This window comes from Ictalurus punctatus, chromosome 15 (assembly GCF_001660625.3).
Source record: "Ictalurus punctatus breed USDA103 chromosome 15, Coco_2.0, whole genome shotgun sequence".
Classification (NCBI taxonomy): domain Eukaryota; kingdom Metazoa; phylum Chordata; class Actinopteri; order Siluriformes; family Ictaluridae; genus Ictalurus; species Ictalurus punctatus.
In genome coordinates this window covers 10,658,748-10,681,269 of record NC_030430.2, presented here as the reverse complement: position 1 = coordinate 10,681,269, position 22,522 = coordinate 10,658,748, and the positions used below count along the sequence as shown (strand labels likewise).

The following is a 22,522-nucleotide window of genomic DNA, read 5'->3' as shown; positions in this document are numbered from 1 at the left end:
TTTGGTGGAAAAGTGTTTGAAATGTGCCTGTATGTGCGTGTGTGTGTTTTTTCCCCCTCAGGGCCAGTACTGTGATACATGTGACACAGCGGACAGTAACCGAGCCCATCCCATCACTAACGCTATTGATGGAACTGAGAGATGGTGGCAGAGCCCTCCCCTGTCTCGCAGCACTGAGTACAACCAAGTGAACGTCACTTTAGACCTAGGACAGGTGTGTGTGTGTCTTTCTTTCTCTCTCCTTTTTTATCTCACTGTCTCTTTACATCCCAAAAACACACACACACATACACACTGTCTACTTCTTTTTCTCCCATTGTGTCACGATCACAATAACACATACAGTAGTGTTATTCAATACTACTCCTCATAACAGACCCTTGGATTGATTTGGATGGCTCTCATGTTTCGAATTTCAGAATGGGATCCTGAGTGGCGTGCGATCCAGTCTGCTTTCAATAACTGTATCTGGTGGACATTTACTTCAGTATATTTCTGTTTACTTTTTCAAGTTTGTGTATGTATATATATTTTTTTCATCAGTTTCGGCTCTTTTAAAAACTGCTTTTCAAAAATATTTTTCTTCAAGCCACTCTACAGATTGTAACCCATTTACTTCCACACCTGTTCATTTGCCACATACCTCTCCTTTTGTATTGTGTAGACACTTTGTGGAGTAGGATTGCACAGGCCCAGTCAACAAGAGGGAGTGAAAAAGGAAGCAAGGAAGCAGGAAGAGAACGATAGCATTTGTTTGAGGCCTAATTAGATTTTTGGCATTTTGTTTAAAGTAAATTTGATAGTGGAGGAAAGTTTGTAAAAGAACCAAACGCAGTCGTTCAGTGGAGAAACTATTCGATGGTCGTGTTTCATGGCTTCTGCTGAAATATTGTCTCATCTTTCTCAATAAGGGTATGGGTGATGGGGACCAGAAAGCAGAGTGATTACAGTAATGACACACTATTACGCTAACTGGGAAATCAGGTCTGACTTTCCTGTCTTTGGACTACAATATTTCCATTCTGTCACAGCTCTGGTTAGCAGTGTGATAGCGATTGCGCACTCTGGAGTGTGTTGGCCAACATACTCCAACATACACTCTGAATGGAAGCAAGGGGCTGTAACTGGCTTTGTGTAGTGTGTTCCTCTATGTGGGAGGGTTTTTTTCAGTGTCTGTTAAACTAGCTGATTAAAAAGCAACACAAGGACCATCATACATGGCTGACTGGGCAGATGAGAGAGAGAGAGAGAGAGAGAGAGAGCGCATGGCGTGTCTGAGTCAATAGTATCTTCAGATTCAATGTAGAAAGTTTTCAGCAATCTGTCAAGTTGGAATTCAAGGAAAAGGGACAAAAATGTATGCCGTGTGTGAGTATGTGTGCGGCATGTGTGTTTAAAGTGCATGAGTGTGTGTGTGGGTGTGTGTGGGTGTTTGGAGTACAAGCAGTGGGGTCCTTTTGACCCCCAGAGCAGGAGAATGAGATTGGAATGCTGCTGTTAACACGATCTGTCTCAACCTGCAATGGGGCCTAGCCCAAATTACCCCCTCACCTCCACTGTGCTTTTATTTCTCTCTTTCTTTCAGTCCTTTCCCCCTCCCTCATTCCTTTTGCTTTTGCTTCAAGTGCCTCCCATTCACCTCTTGGCCCTGTCCAAGGCCTTTGTATCCAAGGCTCATCTGATGTGGTTCAAAAGATTAAACCTACAAATGTTTAAACCTACTTTAAACATTGTGACACTTCCCGTTTTAGAAATTCACCTCTCACAGCATAGTATGTCTGTTTCTTTAATACTGTACATATGTTGTTTTTCATGACCCACAAAGACAGTTTCAATTTTTTTATATTTTATTTAAAAACTTCGCTTTAAAATTTTTAAACGAAGATACATTATTGAAATGTGTACATATCAGTTATGCATCTTAAAAGAAATGCAGGAAAGTAAAAAAAAGAGCACCATAAGTCAATACTTCAATACTTCACCTTTGGGAAGATTATCAATTAAGGATTCACAGACGTTTTAGGGAAGAACCAGGACGTTGGTTTAGTGTAGTCAACGGAATAATATTATATTACATTTGGGTTACTCTGGGTTACTGATCAGAAGCCCCAGCACTGACAAGCTACCATTGTTGGGCCCTTGGGCAAGGCCCTTAACCCTCAATTGCTCAGTTGTATGAATGAGATAAATGTAAGTCACTCTGGATAAGGGCATCAAATTTACTGCCCTAAAACTTTTTTCCATTATGTTATTCCATTGAAATGCAGTCACAAGCGGTATAATGTACAGTATATAAGATATTATATATCACTGTTATATTGTTTAACATTTAATGTTAAATGGAAGAAATACCGCAGTTTTGTTGCATTTATGCTTTATGCTTGAGTGTCTTTGATCCCATTAACGATGTTAAAATATCCCTTTATAAAAAAATCGACTTTTACATTGTTTACTTAGAGGGAAAGTTGTGCCCTTTTCCTGTTCCTGAGACCGTCAGCTAGAACAACAGTGTTAGTATTAAGTGTGCCTGTGTGAGTGCCAGAGGCAAAATAGTGCCCCATTGTGTGTCATGTGCGGAGAGAGGCATGGTGCCAACCATGAGAACTGTAAGGACTCCGCAGTTTCCTGCCATTGAGTGAGCCATACTACCATTAATAGCACTCTCTCTCCCTTCTCTCTCTCGCTCGCTCTCGCTCGCTCTCTCTCACACTGATGGGAACGCGTAAGATCGACCTCTGCTTCCTCTCTCTTATTCAATAGCAGCTTTCCAGTACTGATTGGGATCTGGCTTTCTCTTGCCAATTCCATGGAACGGGAGCATCTGACCAAGGTCTTGGAGAGCTCGATCCTTTTCCAATTGAACTCTAGAGAGGATTAGTATAGATACTCTCGGGAAAACGGTGACATCCATGTTCAGGGTTCCCACACTGTTTAGGAAATTATTTTCAGGATATTTCTAGGACATTTTCCATGAATTATATCCACAGCTATTGCCCACAGAAGGTCTTCTTAGATATCTGCTGACGTCTATAATGTTAAAGTCTAGAAGCAAACAAATGTTTATAATATGTCTGGACTCTTAGTTTTTTTATTTGTAGTTGTCTGGCAGACAGGTAGATTCAATAGTCTGCTGATATAACAGTTACTGACATATTTTCCTGTCCACCCACAAGAAGAAAAAATACCTGTGTGGTGTTGGTTGCTGAATGATATACATAGCATACTTCCAGCGTTACCATGCTGTCTCAGATGTGTGTGTGTCCAAAGTTTCCATTATTTCACACTGAATCCTTCTTCCCTTGCATCACTCACATTTTCTGTGTTTATCTGCGCTTGTCTTCTTTGTACTATCTTCTTGTCTTCTTTGTACTATCTTCTTTGTACTTCTGTGTATTATCTCTCTGTCTTACCCTTTTTCAGTCAGTTCTTCCACTCCCTTGTTTACATTGTATGCACAAACACATGCAGAGCGGTGCGAGAGAGAAGGACGAAGATAGAGAGAGAGAGAGAGAGATGGTGTAGAAGTTGCTATGGTAACATAATGGAGGCAGAGCTCAGGAGGAGTGTGTGTCAGTTTATGCTAGATTTGGATCAGTCAGACACATAATCAGAAAGGAATTTTGTGTTTCATTTTTTTGCTTCTCTGAATCCCATCAGTCATGTCCCTGGAATCTAAGAGCTTGTCTTCTCAGCCTGTCTTGTCAGAGTTTAATGGAGGCCACCGCAGGCATCATTCACCACTAATTCACAGTACATGGGGTGTAAGTCCCTGGCGCACAATCCCCTGCTCTTTCTTCTGTTATAGCTGACAGCGGAACATATGCACTGTTTTACTGTTGAACCAGCAAACATTGCATAATCACTGGCGTAACACATGAATGAAGCCAAGTTGTAGTAACGGCTTGGCCTCAAATGATTTGATGATTTTTGGGCTCAATTTTAACTCGCTTAACCAGAAACTGGTTTGTGGAGTAACACAAATGTTGAGTCACGTATAGCGTATTTAGCAATAGCTAAGGGTTGTAAACCCTTGCTCCCACTATTTATTATAGGATGTTGGTGCACAATATGAAATAGTCGTTCAGACATTTGAAGGGTTTCTCAATAAAACTATAAGTGTACGTAAATCAATAACTCGCCAGGAGCTGCTTCTGGGAATGTCTTTATTGTTTATGAAATTTTAAGACCTTTGCACGCACCATCAGCTTTTGGAAATCCACTATTTACAGGTCTACTGGTGCAAGCAATGTGTTCATCCTTAAACATCCAACAGGTCAAGGATACGTGCCAAACTGGCCCCTGTTCAACTTCCATCTTGGGCTGATGAAGAAAAACAATAGTTTTAATCGGGTACTGGTTGGAGATCAACAGCCATTAAGGATGTGCACCTTTAGAGAAGGCCAGTTCTCAGAGTGTTTTCTAGGAGTTCAGGAGCAGTAACGTGAAACTCTGAAATCTGTGTATTAACCACAAATAAAACAGATCTGATCATTAAATTAAAATTACAAGAGTCAGTGCCTATTCAGCAAACCTCTCGACCTTATGTTTGTGCTATGTCAGTTTCATTGTGTAGTTGAGTTCTGTGCATGTGCATGCACAAGCTGTGCGATCTTTAATTCTTCCTTTTGGCTGAGTAAATACAGTATTTCACAAACTGCAAACTGATAGTTGGTCAAAATGGGACGCTTAGATGAAGTCAGGGTCGGGCTGTAACGAACACAAGTAACAGTGTTTCAGTTTTGGTTTCGGGTGAGCGCTACAACCATCAGGGTTAAAAAAAATATGCCTTCCTGATGAATGTCTGCACTGAATTTCACACTTGTCAAAAAACGTTAAAAACATGTTCTCTTGAGTTGGTTTTCTTAGTTGTAAGGCTGTATGCAGTGTTTATATATATATAAACATGCACATCATGCACATCACGTTTACATGCACATCAAATTCCGATTAAGGTCTATATCCGGCTTGCACATACATACATATATATATAAACACATATATAATATATATAATACAATATATATATATATATAATACTATATATATATATATATATATATATATATATATATATATATATATATATATATATAAAAATATATATGTATGTATGTGCAAGCCGGATATAGACCTTAATCGGAATTTGATGTGCATGTAAACGTAGGATGGCAAAGGGTGTTTATTTATTTCTTTATTTTGCATATGTGTGCAACCAGGGAAACAGGACATGGTTATAGGCATTTGTTTACATGGGTATCAATAATGTTGGCACACGTATTTTCAGAGACTATATTATTATTATTATTATTATTATTATTATTATTATTATTATTATTATTATTTATTTTTTTATTTTTTTATTTTTATTTTATTTTTATTTTTTTTAAGTAGAAACAGTTCACTTTTAGAACAAAAATGAAATAGTTTTTATATTGTGTGAGTGAAAAGTTTGGATTATTGTGTGTGATGTTTTTTCTGCAATCGTTTTTGCCTATTTTTATGAACGGTGCCGATAATTCTGGAGGGCCCTGAAGTTAACTGCATGTTCTCATTGTTCTGTTAAACACCAGCTCACTGCATTCCTTCAGCCTACATGTCTGAAAATGATTGACCTTTCTCTTCTCGGTCATGCGCTCCTGGTGCACTCGGACTGTTCCTGTTCATCAGTAGCACAACTTCCCGTCTTCTCCTTTTTTTTTCTCTTGCATTCGCCTCTCATCTTTAACAGATTTGTTCTTGTGTCTTTTATGGAGGGGGAGCGTTTACAGGCAGGTCAGAGTTTCCTCGACTCCCTTTTTGAAGATCAGAGCAGGACGTCAGGTGCTCTTCTCCCACCGAGCAGAAAGAAGAAGGAAGCAAGGATGACGAATGCTTAGCTGTAGCAAGTGAACAGTCGGAAGTTGAAAGGGCGAAAGTCAGCTGATTTCAGAGGTTATACAAAGGGAGTCTGACGAGAGACAGCGGGTTTTGAAGCAAGGATTTGAAGAGAACAGAACAGCACACGCATCAGTGTAAAAAGAACAAGATGTATTGCTGCAGATAATGCATTTTGTAGTAGCTGCATTTTGTCATACAAATGGGTTTTGCCACCTTTTGGTATTGCTGTTAATCATTTTAAGTCCTTTAGCATGAACACAAAAAAAAGTGTGAGAGATTGTGGAATAACTGGGCTTGTTATATCAAGACAAGAATGAAGGGGCAAAAAAACAGTCACATTTCTACATGATAGAACAGCTCAGTATATAAATGTGTGTGTTTGTGTGTGTGTGTGTGTATATACTGGGGAAGGGGTTCAGATGAGGTGCAAAATTCTTAATGCCTGTCCAGACCTGCTTCTTAGTGCCTATAAAGTTCTCCGTCACATAAAACGAACAAAGTCACTAACCTAACCCATCTAAGCTCTCGCCCTTCCCATCTCACCGTGTGTGTGTGTGTACATTTGTGCTGAAACAAAGAACAGCCTGGTGGCTTTTTAATGACCTTGTACACAGCCCTTGCAGCATGACCCGCCTTATCTGTGCTCCATGTCTTTGCACAGCGGCAGGTTTACACATTATATCCAGAAATGTAATTGTCTAAAACCTGGAGATTTCATATCACAAGCAAACTAATGGGAAACTTGTGTCCCTGTCCTGTGTGACCCAAAAAACATATGCTACATATTTAAAGACACTACCTCTGTATCAGCAGTCCTAATCTGGGACTATATGTATCTTAGATATTATTATATAATTTCAATCCCTCTTTATGGCGATTCAGGATATAATGTTGTGACTTGCCCTTGTCTCCATAAGTGCAAATGAATTCCTGCCCCCCCAAATAAAACGAGTTCGTTGAAGTATACTATGTGTCGGTTAAACTGAACCTGAGACTCAAGTATTCTAGGTGAAAATATAAATTCAATATTAAAACACAAAATATCACTGTTCCTGCAGGGAATACCCAAGATAAAGCTAATTTTAATGTCATGATAAAAAGCCATCACTATGTAAAACGTTTTAAATTATATTAACTACTATAAAGGCTTCATTTTTAAAAAGAGTTTATTATTATTTCTTCATGATAAAGACTTGGAAACTGGAAGGAATGGTCTGCCAGAAATGTTATACTTGCCCTTCGTTTTTATTAATTCGCATGTACAGTCACTGTTGCGGATGATCAGTTCACATTCTCTTCACCTAGCATTCCGTAGCTTTGGGTAGAAGTGCACCAAACTGCATAATCATTAACGCAAAGACACGGAAAAGTACTAGACATGTTAGCGTTCACGTTTTGTGGGTATTATCTTTACACATGCTTTTACACACAGAGCTTTAAATCAGGGACTCACTGTCAAATATATCCACAATTTACTTTTGATATTCGAGTATACGTTAAAGAAGTGCACTAGCAATGGCAAGAAAACTATTTTGGTTTACTTTGTAGATTAAATGTTTGTAGGAGAGATTTTAGTTCCCTTTACCCAAATTTATATTATTCACTTTACTGTGCAGCACCTCACCCAAAACGTGCTATTTTTAATTGTGCTGTATGTATGTGTGTGTGTATATATATATATATATATATATATATATATATATATATATATATATATATAAACTCAATTTGATCTGAATTAATTAAGTATAAGGCTAATATATAAATGGAATATGAAATGGTAAACTATGTATACCTCTAGTATCTTGTGATTATAGTATGCGCTTGTGATAAAATTGACTAAAGATTATTGCTAAGGGTATGAATGGAAAGATATATTTTATGAACCAAATCCAACTATTCAATATTGGTCTCATTATTTACATTTTACAGTATTTGTATTGTGGTTATTTATTAGAGCCATTGGAGTTTTTTTATTATTGGACTTTCCACTGACAGAACACGGCAGGCCAAGGTTTGATTTGTAGGCCTACTTGGGTTTGAGCTAGGGAGATTTGGATTAAACCCATTCAGTACAAGTGCCCTGTCAAGTAGGCCAACTAAAATCTTAATCATAAATACAACAACTTTGATAACAGTGGGTTGTGATTTCTACCCTGTAACTAAAAAAACGAAAAATCACAGACCCCCCAGAATATGCCTTATGGCCTCCACTTTGAAAACTACTGTTCCATACAATATGATTTGTAGTTTTAAGCTGTAAGACATTTAGCTGGTTAGGAACTGGTGAAAGTTTGGTTTGAAGGTCACTTAACTTATCTAGCTAGGTTGCAGATTCTGCCTGGAAGCAACTTGTAGCAGTCTATAGACGCACATGTATGGCAGGCAAAAAAATACTTAAAGGACTTCTTAATCGCTAAACATGAATTCTGTCCTCACTGTCTTTAAAATTTCATGGGACTCTTATCCACTGAGCAGAACTATGAGACATAAGCCATTGTAAAAGATACACTCACTGTACACTTTAATAGGAACACCTGTACACCTGCGCATTTGTCCGGTTATCCAATCAGCCAACCATGTGGAAGCAGCACAAGAGAGAAGAGTTTCGGTTAATGTTCACGTCAAACATCAGAATGAAGAAAAAAATCTCTGTGACTTTAACCGTGGTTTTGATGTTAGTACCAGAAGGGCTGGCTCGAATATTTCAGAAACTGCTGATCTCTTGGTTTCACAAACGACAGCCTCTAGAGTTTACACAGAACGGTGTGAAAAAGCAAAAAAAAAAAAAAAAAAAAGCCTTGAGCGAGCGACAGCATTGTGGGTGGAAACGCCTCATTTCTAAGAGAGATCAGAGGAAAATGGCCAGATTGGTTTGAGATTCCAGGAAGGATGTAGTAACTCATGTAATCGCTCTTTACAACCACGGTGAGCAGAAAAAAACATCTCAGAACTCAGAAAACATTGAACCTTGAGGAGGATGCGATGCTACAACAGCAGAAGACCACATCCCACTCCTGTCAGACAAGAACAAGAATCTGAGGCGATCTTGGGCACAGACTCACACAAACTGCACAGCTGAAGATTAGACCAAAAAAAAACCAAACACCTGGTCTTTTTCCAGTCTTCAACTGTGCCTCAAATTCTTGTAAAAGAGTTTCTGCAGTTTGGCACAAACCCGAGCACATTTCCATAAAGTTCTGGTAACATGAAGATTAATCATTAAGGATGCACCACAGTGACTCTGAATCCAAAGGCATTATGAAGTCAGGCTAATATTAGAATGTTCATGTCTTCCATGTGGAGACAACAGCTTCTTTTTTAATCTCGGGGCGAACCGACATGTGGGATTTTCGGAAATCAATGTGTCATCCTCATTCCCCTCACATGCCACTATGAATAGGACCTTTGAATTTGTGTCAGAACAAATAGGGACTTACAGGAAATACAGCTGATGATTGCAACAGCTGAGAAAACGTGATAATGGTGGAATAATGGTCAGACTGCGAAAAACTTAGCCGAGAGTTCCCAAAGAACGGAGTAGTCGTGGCATAAGAGTTCAGAAAACACTATATATATATATATATATATATATATATATATATATATATATATATATATATATATATATATATATATCAGACTTTGTTATTATGCCATTTTGAATTCTACTTCTAACGTAGCCTATTTTTTTTCTCCCATCTGATCCGATTTTTCTCTTGGATTTTCTTTCAAGTTCTCACTGAATACCTCACTGGTATAAATAATAATATCCTCGGTTATTTAAAAGCAAGAGGGAGCTTGTGAAAGAGGTGAAAAAGAGCCAGAGAGAATGTGTGCTATGTTAATGAGAGAGTAAATGTTTGTTTTGCCTGGTCAACATGAATTCTAGTCTGAGCCTTTCTTCTGGCTCTTTATACTCTCAATGGCCCATTGGGAAGGACATAAGAGGGGAGGGGAAGGTGAAAGACCGGGTAAATACCTTTACATCCATTCCCTTTACCATGAAGCAGCCTGTTCAGTGATTTATTTACCCCCCAACTCGTATGGGACCTTGTTTTCTGATTTGAGCTTGTGAAAGCTCAGCTTCTGGCCACCAACATCTTGGAAATGAATGCCTGGTTTGTTGTCAATTAACCTTAAAATTCCACGACCGCCACGCTACAGGTTTTATGGCATTCACAGAGGACATTCACTGTCAGTGTGATCGAGCTATGACTCCATGGTGACATGCTTATTTCAGTCAATAACACAGAACTGATTCCTTTACAAGGGGAACTGTAAAAGGACATTTTGTAAAAGGAGCTGTAGTGTGGAAGAAATTTCACTAGAGAAAGGTTTTCCATGCTAGATTTATGTCTTTTTTTTCACATGTGCGCACGAGGATATCGAGAATACGATTTTATATTAAACGTTGAACATACTCTGATTTCATTGTCACTGTACAGTGGAGTCTGTCATGTACTGAGTATTTCACACTGCTGGAACTTGTGTTTGCTAGGGGTGTGCTCATGTATTATAATTGAACCATTTGAGGAGGGAGGAATCAAATACTAGTCACTATTCAACTTTTTGTTATGTCCTGTGTGTTGTTAGAGCGCGCTCTAGATTTATTCATGAAAATGAGTGGAAATGTATATGGAAAAGGTTTAAGGAATGGGTGGCATGATGACGCAGTGGGTAACATCTGCCACCTCACAGTTTCAGGGACCTGGGTTCGGTCCTGAGCTCAGGTTACTGTCTGTGTGGAGTTTCGCATGTTCTCCCAGTGTTCACATGGGTTTCTTCTGGGTTCTCCAGTTTCCTCGTACTGTCCAGAAAGCATGCTGCAATGCAGTTTGGTTACGTACTGTGATTTGGTGAGTTCTTTCTCCTTGCGCACCGGCGTTACCAGGATTATCTCTGGATCCACTGCGACCCTGAGCAGGGCAAAATGTTTAGTGAGGATGAATGAATAACGGCTGAGGTAAGTGATGGTTTGTGCTCAATCATATGGCGTGATACTGTATAGTGTATTAATGTGTTAAACTTATTTAAAGTTGTTGTTTTGTTTTTTTTAATACAAATCACTGGTTTTAAAATTATTGGCACCCTTCTTCTTAATATTTTGTGATGCCTGCCTTGGAGAGAATAACAGCACTAAGGCATGTTGTGTAATGTTTATTAACATTGGATACAGTTGTTGAGGGATCTTGTGCCACTCGTGTGTACTCGTACGTACGAGCAGAACATCCGAAGCTCCTTAATATGCGTTTGTGCGCGTGGATTTCAGTTCAGACCACGGGTTTTCGCTAGGGTTCAAATCTAGAGACTTGAGTACGGAGAGTTGTAAACGAAGCCTGTTTTACACCGGAAGCAACACTGTGTGCAGTAGGTAGCAACTGCTTTATTATGCATTTTATTTTATACACCAGTTGTATTCACTGGTCTAGTAAATACACGCGCTGTGCAGATATCTGTACTTTCCGATTGTTATAAACGTGCATCACATGACGTTCAGTAGTCCAGTGAGATTTTCATTTTCACAAAGCTTGAATTTTACCCAAAGGCGTGTATTTAATGTTTCTGTTCATTATGTCTGACAAACACATAAAGTTTAATGTCACCACAGTCGATCCTCTTTTCTAGCCGTGAACTCATCTGTTCATTAACTCCTAATATGAAAATTAGGCAGAGGACACATTCTTAGTATTTGGTGAACTTGGCTCTCTATTTTGCAGCTCTCACTGTGTTTGCACAGGCACCTATACATGTTAAGAAAATGCCTCGTTAGGACATTGAAGATATGGGGAGTGCTTTATGGAGCTCTTCCAGCTGTTGGCCTTGCTTATTACTGGACCAAGCATCTGGTGCGAAACGTCTTTGTTCAGCAAAGTGTTATGTTACAGTGACGAGTGCTTGCCTGAATCGAAATGTTTGCATTTTATTGTCCCTGATTTATTTTTTATTAATTCCTTCTTTCTCCTTCTGTCTTTGTCTCCCTGTTTCTCGTCTAACGGGAGCTGATCTCTGTCCTGTCTGCTTTACTTCCCTTCTCCGCCTGCTGCCTGAAACGTTATCTCAGAGTCTCTCATCCACTCCTCCGTCCTCGTTATCTTTCTTTAGCTCCAGCTGTCAATTGGGTTGTAATGAACGTCTCATCTCTCCCAGTGTTGTTTTGTTTTTTCAGCCAGGATTCACAGCGTTTTGAAGACGTGAACAATGCTCACCTTATACAGACAATCACAACATCATAAGAGAGTGTGTGTGTGTTGGTTAAAAGGCAGATGCGGGAGACTTAAGACACCCCAGGCAGAGATATCTGGAAAGTAGCAGAGTCTGGAAATCATCTGGTGCTTCGAAATCAGCCGCTGCACTTTCCCAGAGACACACCACAGAGGGGAGTGGAGACAGGAGAGACGAACAGGACTACTGGTCACAGTTTATCCAGATACCGAGAGTGATAGATGAGAAAAGGAAAAGGTTAGATGAGAAGCACATTGGAGGTTAAGAGATCTGCCGGTCCAGGTGATGGGAGCATATTCAAACACGTGGTGCTAATACTGTCTGGAATTCACAAAACCCTCCACTTCAAACTTCTACACACACACACACACACACACACACACACACACACACACACTCACTCACTTTGCCCTAAATTAAGCCATCAGCCTGGTTTCTGACTATTCCTATTCACACAGCATTTCCAACTAAGTTCATTGGTTTACAAATGGGTATCGCTAGGATTCTCGACAAGAACAAGTTGAAATCTAGAATCCTAAAGGGTTTTTCTCCTCGTCACTCAGAGGTTTGATATCGACCTCAAGATCAGGTTTTGCATATCAGAGAGGATTGCTAGTAGAACTCTTTAGGAAACAATGAACCCTTAACTATCCAAAGAAATCTCAAGTGTATGGACTGAGCGTACTTGCTAGGTAAGTAGAAGGTTGGCTCCTTGAAGCTCCTGGGGGGACTGGGATTCCTGGAGCGCTTTGATAACGCTGTTTTAAAGAAGGGGAGGAGCGGGGGCATTACAAGCAAAGCAGGTGTGAACAGATGACCCACCCGCACCCCTGAGGCCAACACACACACACACACACACACACACACACACACCAGAGCTGCCAGCCCCTCATAAGAATAGCTTTCAGCTCTTTCAGGAAACAGAGCATGATCTTACATGTCATCACTCAGAGTCCCCATACCTGACGACTGACAGCCTGTGGTTTTTTTCCATACACCTCAAAAGCACAAAACATGAGGTAACCAAGACTTTCTTCTCAGAAGTGCAGGCGTAGGAGTTGCTGAACCTCGTCTAACAATAGATGACAATATCAACAGTAATAAATAAATCTGGGTCTAGATTTAGATCTGGGTCTAGACCCATCTTTTTCTTGTCAACATCAGGTTGTTTCTAGCTTTGTCATCTCAGTGTTTTTATTCTCTCATGTGGTAGGTTGTAATCATGCCTTTCCAGAGAATAAAAAAAAAAAATGCCAGGTTATAATTAGACACCATTGTAGTAAACAAGATTCTGGGATTATTCTAAGGGATTGACAAGTGTCTATGTCTTGTATCCTTTCGAGCCGAACGTGTGTGAGATAACACACGAGCAGCAGGCTGAAAGGCTGCTTCGTTTATAATCTCTCGTCATGCAGGAATTAAAAGGACCGCTTTATCCTGCGAAGTCTAAAACATCAAACACTGAACAAAATGGCTTATAAAGGACCGTCAGTATGTAAGCAGCAAATGTGATGTTCTCAGGAATTTCTGGAATATACATCTGCTTCATGACTAGATCCATTCCCCTAGATGACACTGTGTCTGTCCAGAGAAGCCCATTTGGTTCTCCCTACCCCAATGCAGTGATGCTTCAGTCTTAGGGCTGCACAATTAATCGAATATCGATCTCGATTACGATTTTGATTGCCCATGATTACATGAACATGTTCGACTGCGATATTGACGTTTAAAGTTTTTTCTCAGCTCATAGAAAACTCCGCTGCAGATCAAATCAAGCGCTTCCTAAACTTACAGCCAGTCAACATAGAGCGGCACAGGGATGGCATCATTTATTATTATTTATTGTAATGCCAAAACCTGGAAACGAGTTAGCATTGTAGCGCTTGTGCTGCGAGCTTCGCTTCGGGTTTCAGAGGGGAAATCGTGACACTAACAAGTTGCTAAAAGGGACTAGATATGTTGTCGGGGACATTAAACGTCATCATGCTGTACAGGAAAAAACTTTGCAGATAAACTGGTTCAGGTATGCTGTGGACAATTCCCAAAAAAAACCTGGATGAAGATTCATCCACAGAGTAAATCCATATTATGGAAAATGTTATAAATCAAGTTTGGAAAAGTTGTGGGAAGCTCGGTGATGATGACCTTGAAGTGGAGTGACCGTGGTGTAGTTCGTTTATAGCATACGGTTAGTTTTTTTTATTTCTGGCGATTGTATTTAAGTTTCAAACTTCATAAAAGTGGTGTTTATTTGTGAAAATTATCCTGATGGACAAAACGTGTTAGTGTTGTGAACTTTAGTTGATCACAGAGCTTATTTTTTGCGATAATCCAAAAGCCTATGGGAAAATCCCATATGGGTTTTTGTTGAGGGAACCGGTGTGCTGATAACTTCCGGGTTCCAGTACAAAATGACGTCGTCCCTGCGTCACTCTATTGTGTGATTTGGCTGGATCTCTCCTCCTGTAAACACTGTTATTGCCTTTTCTGCATAGGCCTGAATTGCTTTCTTTTGGTTGCATATTGTTATATTTGATTGCATATTTCATATGGTTGATGGCATTTTTATTTTTATTTATCCTATATTCTGGGTACAATTTTATTTATATTTTGCTTCTACGAGATGAAGCACTTTAAGGATCAGTCTAATTTGATGCAAAGATTTGTACATTAGCAGGAATGTAGCACAACATTGAGGTGAAAGTGCAGTAAAAATATGTTGTTCCTAAAATCAATGAATATTCATGATCTCAATATTGATCAAAATAATCATGATGATCATTTTGGCCATAATCGTGCAGCCCTATTCAGTCTCCACACATATAGACAGATAAATATGCCACAGTATACTTTATGAAACGAAGTGACATTGACAGCTGCGGCATCTTCTCCCGTTTCTGCGGAAATTCCTCCTTGTCCTCACATTCCGTTGAAGCGTTAGAGCATCGGACAAAGACTGACTCCCAACATTCCTTTCACGTGCCACCCTGTTATACGCTGTGTGTGTGTGTGTGTCCATTGCTCAGTGGGGCTGAAGGACAGACAGAGACAGGAAGGGATTCACAGAGGGGAGATAAGTAACGATCTCCTGAAACATCTGCAGGTCTGAGCTGTGTTCAGACTCGCTTGCGTGTGTCTGTTGTATAATCTTAGCTCTTTGTTGTGTCATCTGAACAGAGAAAAGGAGAGAGAAGCCAGTTAGCCAATCAGGTCTAGGAAAGCTACTATTTGAAGTAGTGTAATGAAGTTATCAGCCGTCATTCAGCTTATCACGTCTGCATGTCATTCAGTTCAGATAAGGACTGTTTTGTGTCACTCTCGCCTGCGCCACTTCCCCCGTTAGTTCCTCAGGTGCTAGCTGGTTGTCCCATCGGCTGCATTCCAAATTCATTGCCCCAAGGGTTGTACTTGCTGATATGTATTACCATGGTAACCTCAGGAATGCAGAAAGCCAACATAGGAATGTGTAATCATTAAGCTCAGGAGTAGGGAGACTTTTGTTGAATGCCAACGGAATGGTCTCAGGTCACGCTGAACAGAACTGCACTCAAAGCAGAGCACAGGGTTTACTATTCCTATTAAATTCTCTAGAGCAGCTAGGGCTGGACAATATGACCTAAAGTCAAAATCTCAATTAATTGAACATGTTACCTCCATTACAATTAATGAACGATTATTTTGCTTTTGGGTGTTTTGTTTTTTTTGTGGCCCTCATAGTTTATTGACAAGGTTTGTACTGTAAATATGCTCAACTATTAAAAGTGGGATATTTTTTTCTAATGAAAGCATGCATTTCTTATCTTTTTTTATTTGAAAATAATTGAAGGAAACACAAACTATCGAACTACTATAAACTATATAACACAAACTATTAAACTATATAGACTATGGTCCTACTTGAGCAGAGATCAGAAGTGGCTGCAGAGTGCACACTTCAGTTCAGCAGCTACCTTTTTATATGTTTTGTACATGTTGGGCAGCACAGTTTGGGAAAAAGATGCTTGCAATGGCACAGTGTATGTTCTGTCGAGAGTTTTTAACGAGGTGTTTAAACACACTGTAGCTATGGGAGTCATATCTTTCACAATGTAGTAACAAATGGCATCAGTTATTTCTTTCCATCTTCTTGAACCCTTTTCATATTGTGTAGCATTTTTTAAATGCTTGTGTTATCGACCTGCTTTATGGAGGCACTTGTTGCCTGGTGCTTGTCAGTCTTTTTTTTTTGAGCCATGCACTGTTCATATTGAGTAACGTGATTGTGCTGCAAGTGTTGAAACAGATTGGTGGTATTACCTTTGGTCGCTGAAACGGTTTTTCTGCAATGTTTACATTTGAGGTCATTTTGTTCGGTGTTTCTTTACTGAAGCCAAAATGCGTCCAAATGAAGGACACTGCGTTTTTCTTTGGTACAAGCTGCTCCTGTTGCTCAGTTGACTCGGTGTTTGAGTCCGCCTCCATGTTTCTTCCATGCCGCTGACTGGATGGGGCGGGGTCACGTGACTACACACGGTTGTATGTTCTTAAGGGGAACGTAGTAACAGGATTAAAAAAACGAAATAATGGACAAGTGGAAATTACGTCGGTTAGAGGTTCTGAATTTCGGTTTGGATTAGTTTTCGATTAATAGCCCAGCCCTAAGATCAGTGGTGTCCAATCTTATCTGCAAAAGGCCGGTGTGGGTGCAGGTTTTCATTCCAACCAAGCAGAATCCACACCTGAGTCTATTGAAAGCCACGATCAACTGATTAAACAGGTGGAATCAGGTGTGGCTGCTGCGCACTTGGAATGAAAACCTGCACCCACACCGGCCCTTTGCGGATAAGATTGGACACCCCTGCTGTAGATGGTCTGATCTATACCGTTATTTGTCTGCAATTGCAACCACTCGCATACTTCACCTGCTGATGTGGTCTGCGGTCTGCAAGTCCATAGGGGTGGAGGGATGAACAGTAAATAGAAAGACAGAGGAGCGGTGCACTTGCTTAATCTTGGATTGAACAGAGTTTGTTTTTGAATGAAAACTGGATCACATTTCCTGTTGTACTTCTGACTCCAGGCGTTTCATTTTCCATGTCGATTAATTGAATGGTTTTGTCTGAGATACAAAAACCTGTTCACACCTGTTTTTGGAAAACCCCTCATCTTAATAATGTATTATTTGATTTGATTTGAGATTGCCAGAATTCTTTAAGCACTCGTGGATTAGCAGAGGTGTAAACTACTCTTAACACATCTGATGATTCAGAGCGCGTTGACTGTGTGTACGTGCAAAGATTTTAGGCCCTGTTTACACTAGCACGTTTCCGTTTTAAAACTTCTGCTACGGTTACACGTGTCGTCTACACTACTCCGGCGTTTTCGACCCTCGAAAACAGAGACTTTTGGAAACGCCAAAGACCCCGTTTTCATTTGAAAACTCCAGGCTTGCGTTTCAGTGTAAACAGACCGAAACGAAGACTTTTGAAAACAAAGGTGTGGCTCCGCCCACATTCGCCCCCTCATTGGGTCTTCTGGATCATTGCGTATCCTTCCCTGATTTGTCAAGCTCCTACCATATGACCATTGACTGTATACACAACACGGAGACTGAACCGCAAGCTTTGCTGGATTTGTTGTCGTTCTTAGCAGCCATTGTGCAGTTAAATTCTGCATTTTATAATACTGTAGCTGCCTACATACGCAAGAGACGAGCTATGATTAGAGCAATCGGCAACAAATCTCATTTCAAGAAGGGTATGCCCTAAATGGAACACCAGTTTGTTGTTCCTGCCTGTGACTACCATTGTTGTTCCTGCCGGTGACTACCATTGTTGTTCCTGCCATTGACTAGCATTGTTGTTCCTTCCGGTGACTACCATTGTTGTTCCTGCCGGTGACTACCATTGTTGTTCCTTCCGGTGACTACCATTGTTGTTCCTGCCGGTGACTACCATTGTTGTTCCTGCCGGTGACTACCATTGTTGTTCCTTCCAGTGACTACCATTGTTGTTCCTGCCTGTGACTACCATTATTGTTCCTGCCGGTGACTACCATTGTTGTACCTGCCATTGACTAGCATTGTTGTTCCTTCTGGTGACTACCATTGTTGTTCCTTCTGGTGACTACCATTGTTGTTCCTGCCTGTGACTACCATTATTGTTCCTGCCGGTGACTGCCATTGTTGTTCCTGCCGTTGACTAGCATTGTTGTTCCTGCCGTTGACTACCATTGTTGTTCCTTCTGGTGACTACCATTGTTGTTCCTGCCTGTGACTACCATTATTGTTCCTGCCGGTGACTACCATTGTTGTACCTGCCATTGACTAGCATTGTTGTTCCTTCTGGTGACTACCATTGTTGTTCCTTCTGGTGACTACCATTGTTGTTCCTGCCTGTGACTACCATTATTGTTCCTGCCGGTGACTGCCATTGTTGTTCCTGCCGTTGACTACTATTGTTGTTCCTTCCGGTGACTACCATTGTTGTTCCTACCATTGACTAGCATTGTTGTTCCTGCCGGTGACTACCATTGTTGTTCCTGCCTGTGACTACCATTGTTGTTCCTGCCGTTGACTACCATTGTTGTTCCTGCCGGTGACTACCATTGTTGTTCCTTCCGGTGACTACCATTGTTGTTCCTGCCATTGACTAGCATTGTTGTTCCTTCTGGTGACTACCATTGTTGTTCCTTCTGGTGACTACCATTGTTGTTCCTGCCTGTGACTACCATTATTGTTCCTGCCGGTGACTGCCATTGTTGTTCCTGCCGTTGACTAGCATTGTTGTTCCTTCTGGTGACTACCATTGTTGTTCCTGGCTGTGACTACCATTATTGTTCCTGCCGGTGACTGCCATTGTAGTTCCTGCCGTTGACTAGCATTGTTGTTCCTGCCGTTGAGTACTATTGTTGTTCCTTCCGGTGACTACCATTGTTGTTCCTACCGTTGACTAGCATTGTTGTTCCTGCCGGTGACTACCATTGTTGTTCCTTCCGGTGACTACCATTGTTGTTCCTTCTGGTGACTACCATTGTTGTTCCTGCCTGTGACTACCATTATTGTTCCTGCCGGTGACTGCCATTGTTGTTCCTGCCGTTGACTAGCATTGTTGTTCCTGCCGTTGACTACCATTGTTGTTCCTACCGTTGACTAGCATTGTTGTTCCTGCCGGTGACTACCATTGTTGTTCCTTCCGGTGACTACCATTGTTGTTCCTACCGGTGACTACCATTGTTGTTCCTGCCGGTGACTGCCATTGTTGTTCCTGCCGTTGACTAGCATTGTTGTTCCTGCCGTTGACTACCATTGTTGTTCCTACCGTTGACTAGCATTGTTGTTCCTGCCGGTGACTACCATTGTTGTTCCTACCGTTGACTACCATTGTTGTTCCTACCGGTGACTACCATTGTTGTTCCTACCGGTGACTACCATTGTTGTTCCTGCCGGTGACTGCCATTGTTGTTCCTGCCGTTGACTAGCATTGTTGTTCCTGCCGTTGACTACCATTGTTGTTCCTACCGTTGACTAGCATTGTTGTTCCTCACCAGTTCTTCCACTCCAACCTTGGCACACCTATGTCTTCATGGAGACATTCTCACTTTGTGCACAGGGACATTGTCATGCTGGAAAAGGTTTGGGCCTCTTGGTTATAATGAATGGAAATCTTAATGCTACAGCACACAAAGACATTTTATACAATTGTTTGCTTTCAACTTTGTGGCATTGTTTTATGGAAGGCCCACATATGATAGTGTGATAGTCATGTGTCCACAAAGTTTTGCCCAGCAGATACACTCCATTGGGAGTTTGTGCTTCCAACGTTTTTGGCACCAGTTTGTGGAAGACCCACATATGGGTGAGATGGTCAGGTGTCCACCAACGTCTGGCCATATAGCGTACATGTCTACTGAACATGAAACGAAAGAAAATCTTGTTCCAAAATACAAGATGCCCCCAATCCAACACTGTAGTTTCTTTCAAATTATATAAATCTGTAACATGACCTTTGTCGTGTGTGGTCAGTGTAAGGGTTACTGTTTTGTTACTGGAGGTTTACATGAAGGGTTTTTTACTTTTTCTTGTGATTGAGTTTAATAACATTTATAACAGGTTATTCGGATGCCTGTAAATGTAGGTAATGAGTAAACGTTAATGTCTATTAAGACTACACGTCACCGAAATCTTCATCAGTCCAGATGTTCTTGTTAAAACGGCATTTCATTGTCCTCGCCATTTCCTCCCCAGCCTCTTTATCAGTAATGCAGGCTGTTTGTTTTCTCAAGTGCTCATAGAAGTTGATACTATTTCAAGGAAAGGGTTTTTTGTGTGAAATGGCTTAAGGGGTTTACAAATATGTCATCACTACTAGCAGAAAGGAAATAGTTGGATGCCTCCTGGAGCTGTCTGGAGGACGATGAGCTAAGGGAGGGAATATATGACGAATGCTTTTTCTGGTTGGATGAATTCCAGTGCTTTTGTGTAGGATAAACGATGAATTATTATTATTCGTTCAGTCCAGTCGTAATTTACTCACTACAAATATTATAATACGGCTTTGGGATATAAAACCAAGCAGGACCATTAGAATTTATGCCATTTCAGATTTGATTTTGTAAGACCATATGCTTTAAGTTATACAGGGGGAATTGTGTCTTACATGAAGGTCTTCGTGAAGACATGTGGCCGCATGTCCTGACCGTGAGCCTTAGTGCTTCTCGTGAGAACGTAGCTCGGTGTTATGGGAACGGATGGGAGATAGGAGCAGGAATGCGACTCGGGATGTGTATATCAGGTGCTTTTTCTGAACTATTGATGGGAAAGTGTAGTAGTATACAGGAGAGAAGCCAGCTATCTGGCAAACAGCACAGAGATTTTTGTACAAAATGAAAACATGCTCCTTGAGACAATGCAACAAGAAATCTAGCACTCACAGCGAGCATCAAGCATGATGATCATTCATTCATGGAATCAATTGCCACTGGACATCCGCCTTGCACCTTCGATTACCATTTTTAAAAAGAGGCTGAAAACATATCTATTCTCCCAGGCTTTTTTAATGCATTTTTTTTCTATTGTCTGTCTTTATTTGGTTTTATTCTGTTTTCTATTTTACTTTTCTTTACTCTGTTACTTACTTACTTATAAATGATGCTTCTTTCACAATATCAAATACTCCATTTCAAGGGTTCTTTTGTCTTTCTGTTATTATGTGACATTTCTACCCTCGGTTGTGGTTAGTAATCCTGTCTGATTCAGACACCCCACACTATTTCTTTCTTTTTTTCTTCTTCTTCCCTTTGATTTAGTCATCCTGGGAGAACATGTGTCTGGTTCACTGACTGTGTGAGCTCAAAGTCTGGTGTGTCTCAAAATATGAAAGTGATTACATTAATAGTCTCAGTGGGATCATAGCATAATGTTGCATGTTATGCTGACATGCTGACTGAAACCCAATCTTTACGGCACACCCTGCCAACTCTAACAGTACGCTTGATATTCTGTGGAGGAAAAATATTGTTTCATGTAAAACGGCAACAAAAAAACATGGGTATTGTAAACTGGTGTCAGTTTTTCCACCAAGCACATTGGATTGATGGACTTTACTGGGTTCACTGGGATTACACACAGTATATGATATGGCTGTATGTGTCAAATGTGTCAAATCTGTGTTTCTTGCCTCCAACAGCTCTTCCATGTGGCTTATGTGCTCATCAAATTTGCGAACTCTCCAAGACCTGACCTGTGGGTCCTGGAGCGCTCCATCGACTTTGGGAAGACATACCAGCCATGGCAGTTCTTTGCCTGTGAGTATACCGTTAACATACATCTCATGCATAATGCATCTCTGTTCCTCTCTACTTCATTGACTAGCTGTTCTCCTCTGTATTAGCACAACAGTAGGCTGAGTATAGTAATAGTACCTTCATGCATGTAGTAGAGGGGCAGTGTAGGATAATTGGTTAATCTTCTTTAGAAGGGAAATTAGCAGGAAAGTTGGCACTCAGGTAAGTGATTGAGAAATGACCTAAGATATCATCTCTCAATCAATATTGTGGGGCGGCTGTGGCTCAGGTAGAGTGGGGTGTCCACTAATCGTAGGGTTGGCGGTTCGGTTCCTGGTCCACGTGAATCCACATACCGAAGTGTCCTTAGGCAAGACACTGAACCCCAAATTGCTCCCGATGGCAAGCTAGCACCTTGCATGGCAGCTCTACTACCATTGGTGTATGAGTGTGTGTGTGAATGAGTGAATGAGAACCAGTGCTGTTCACCAACAGTCTTCATCCAATCTGACAGAGCTTGAGCAATTTTGTCAAGAAGAATCAGGATCCAGATGTGCAAAGCTGAGAGAGACAATATCCTAGAAGACTTGTAATCACGGGCAAAAATGATTCCACCAAGTAGTGTTGGAGGTAGGGTTGGGGGTTGGGGGGGGTATAG

The 22,522-nt window shown here is 40.7% G+C and overlaps 1 protein-coding gene across 3 annotated transcripts in view; it reads left to right on the top strand.

The window, feature by feature from the left end:
- Nucleotides 1-22,522, top strand: part of lama5 (laminin, alpha 5) — an 83,170-nt gene that overhangs the window by 4,871 nt on the left and 55,777 nt on the right. For all 3 annotated transcript variants that reach the window (XM_017487062.3, XM_017487061.3, XM_017487063.3), the window contains exons 2-3: nt 62-214; nt 21,768-21,885. In XM_017487062.3, coding sequence (XP_017342551.1) covers nt 62-214; nt 21,768-21,885 — 271 coding nt within the window. The remainder of the gene's footprint in view (nt 1-61; nt 215-21,767; nt 21,886-22,522) is intronic.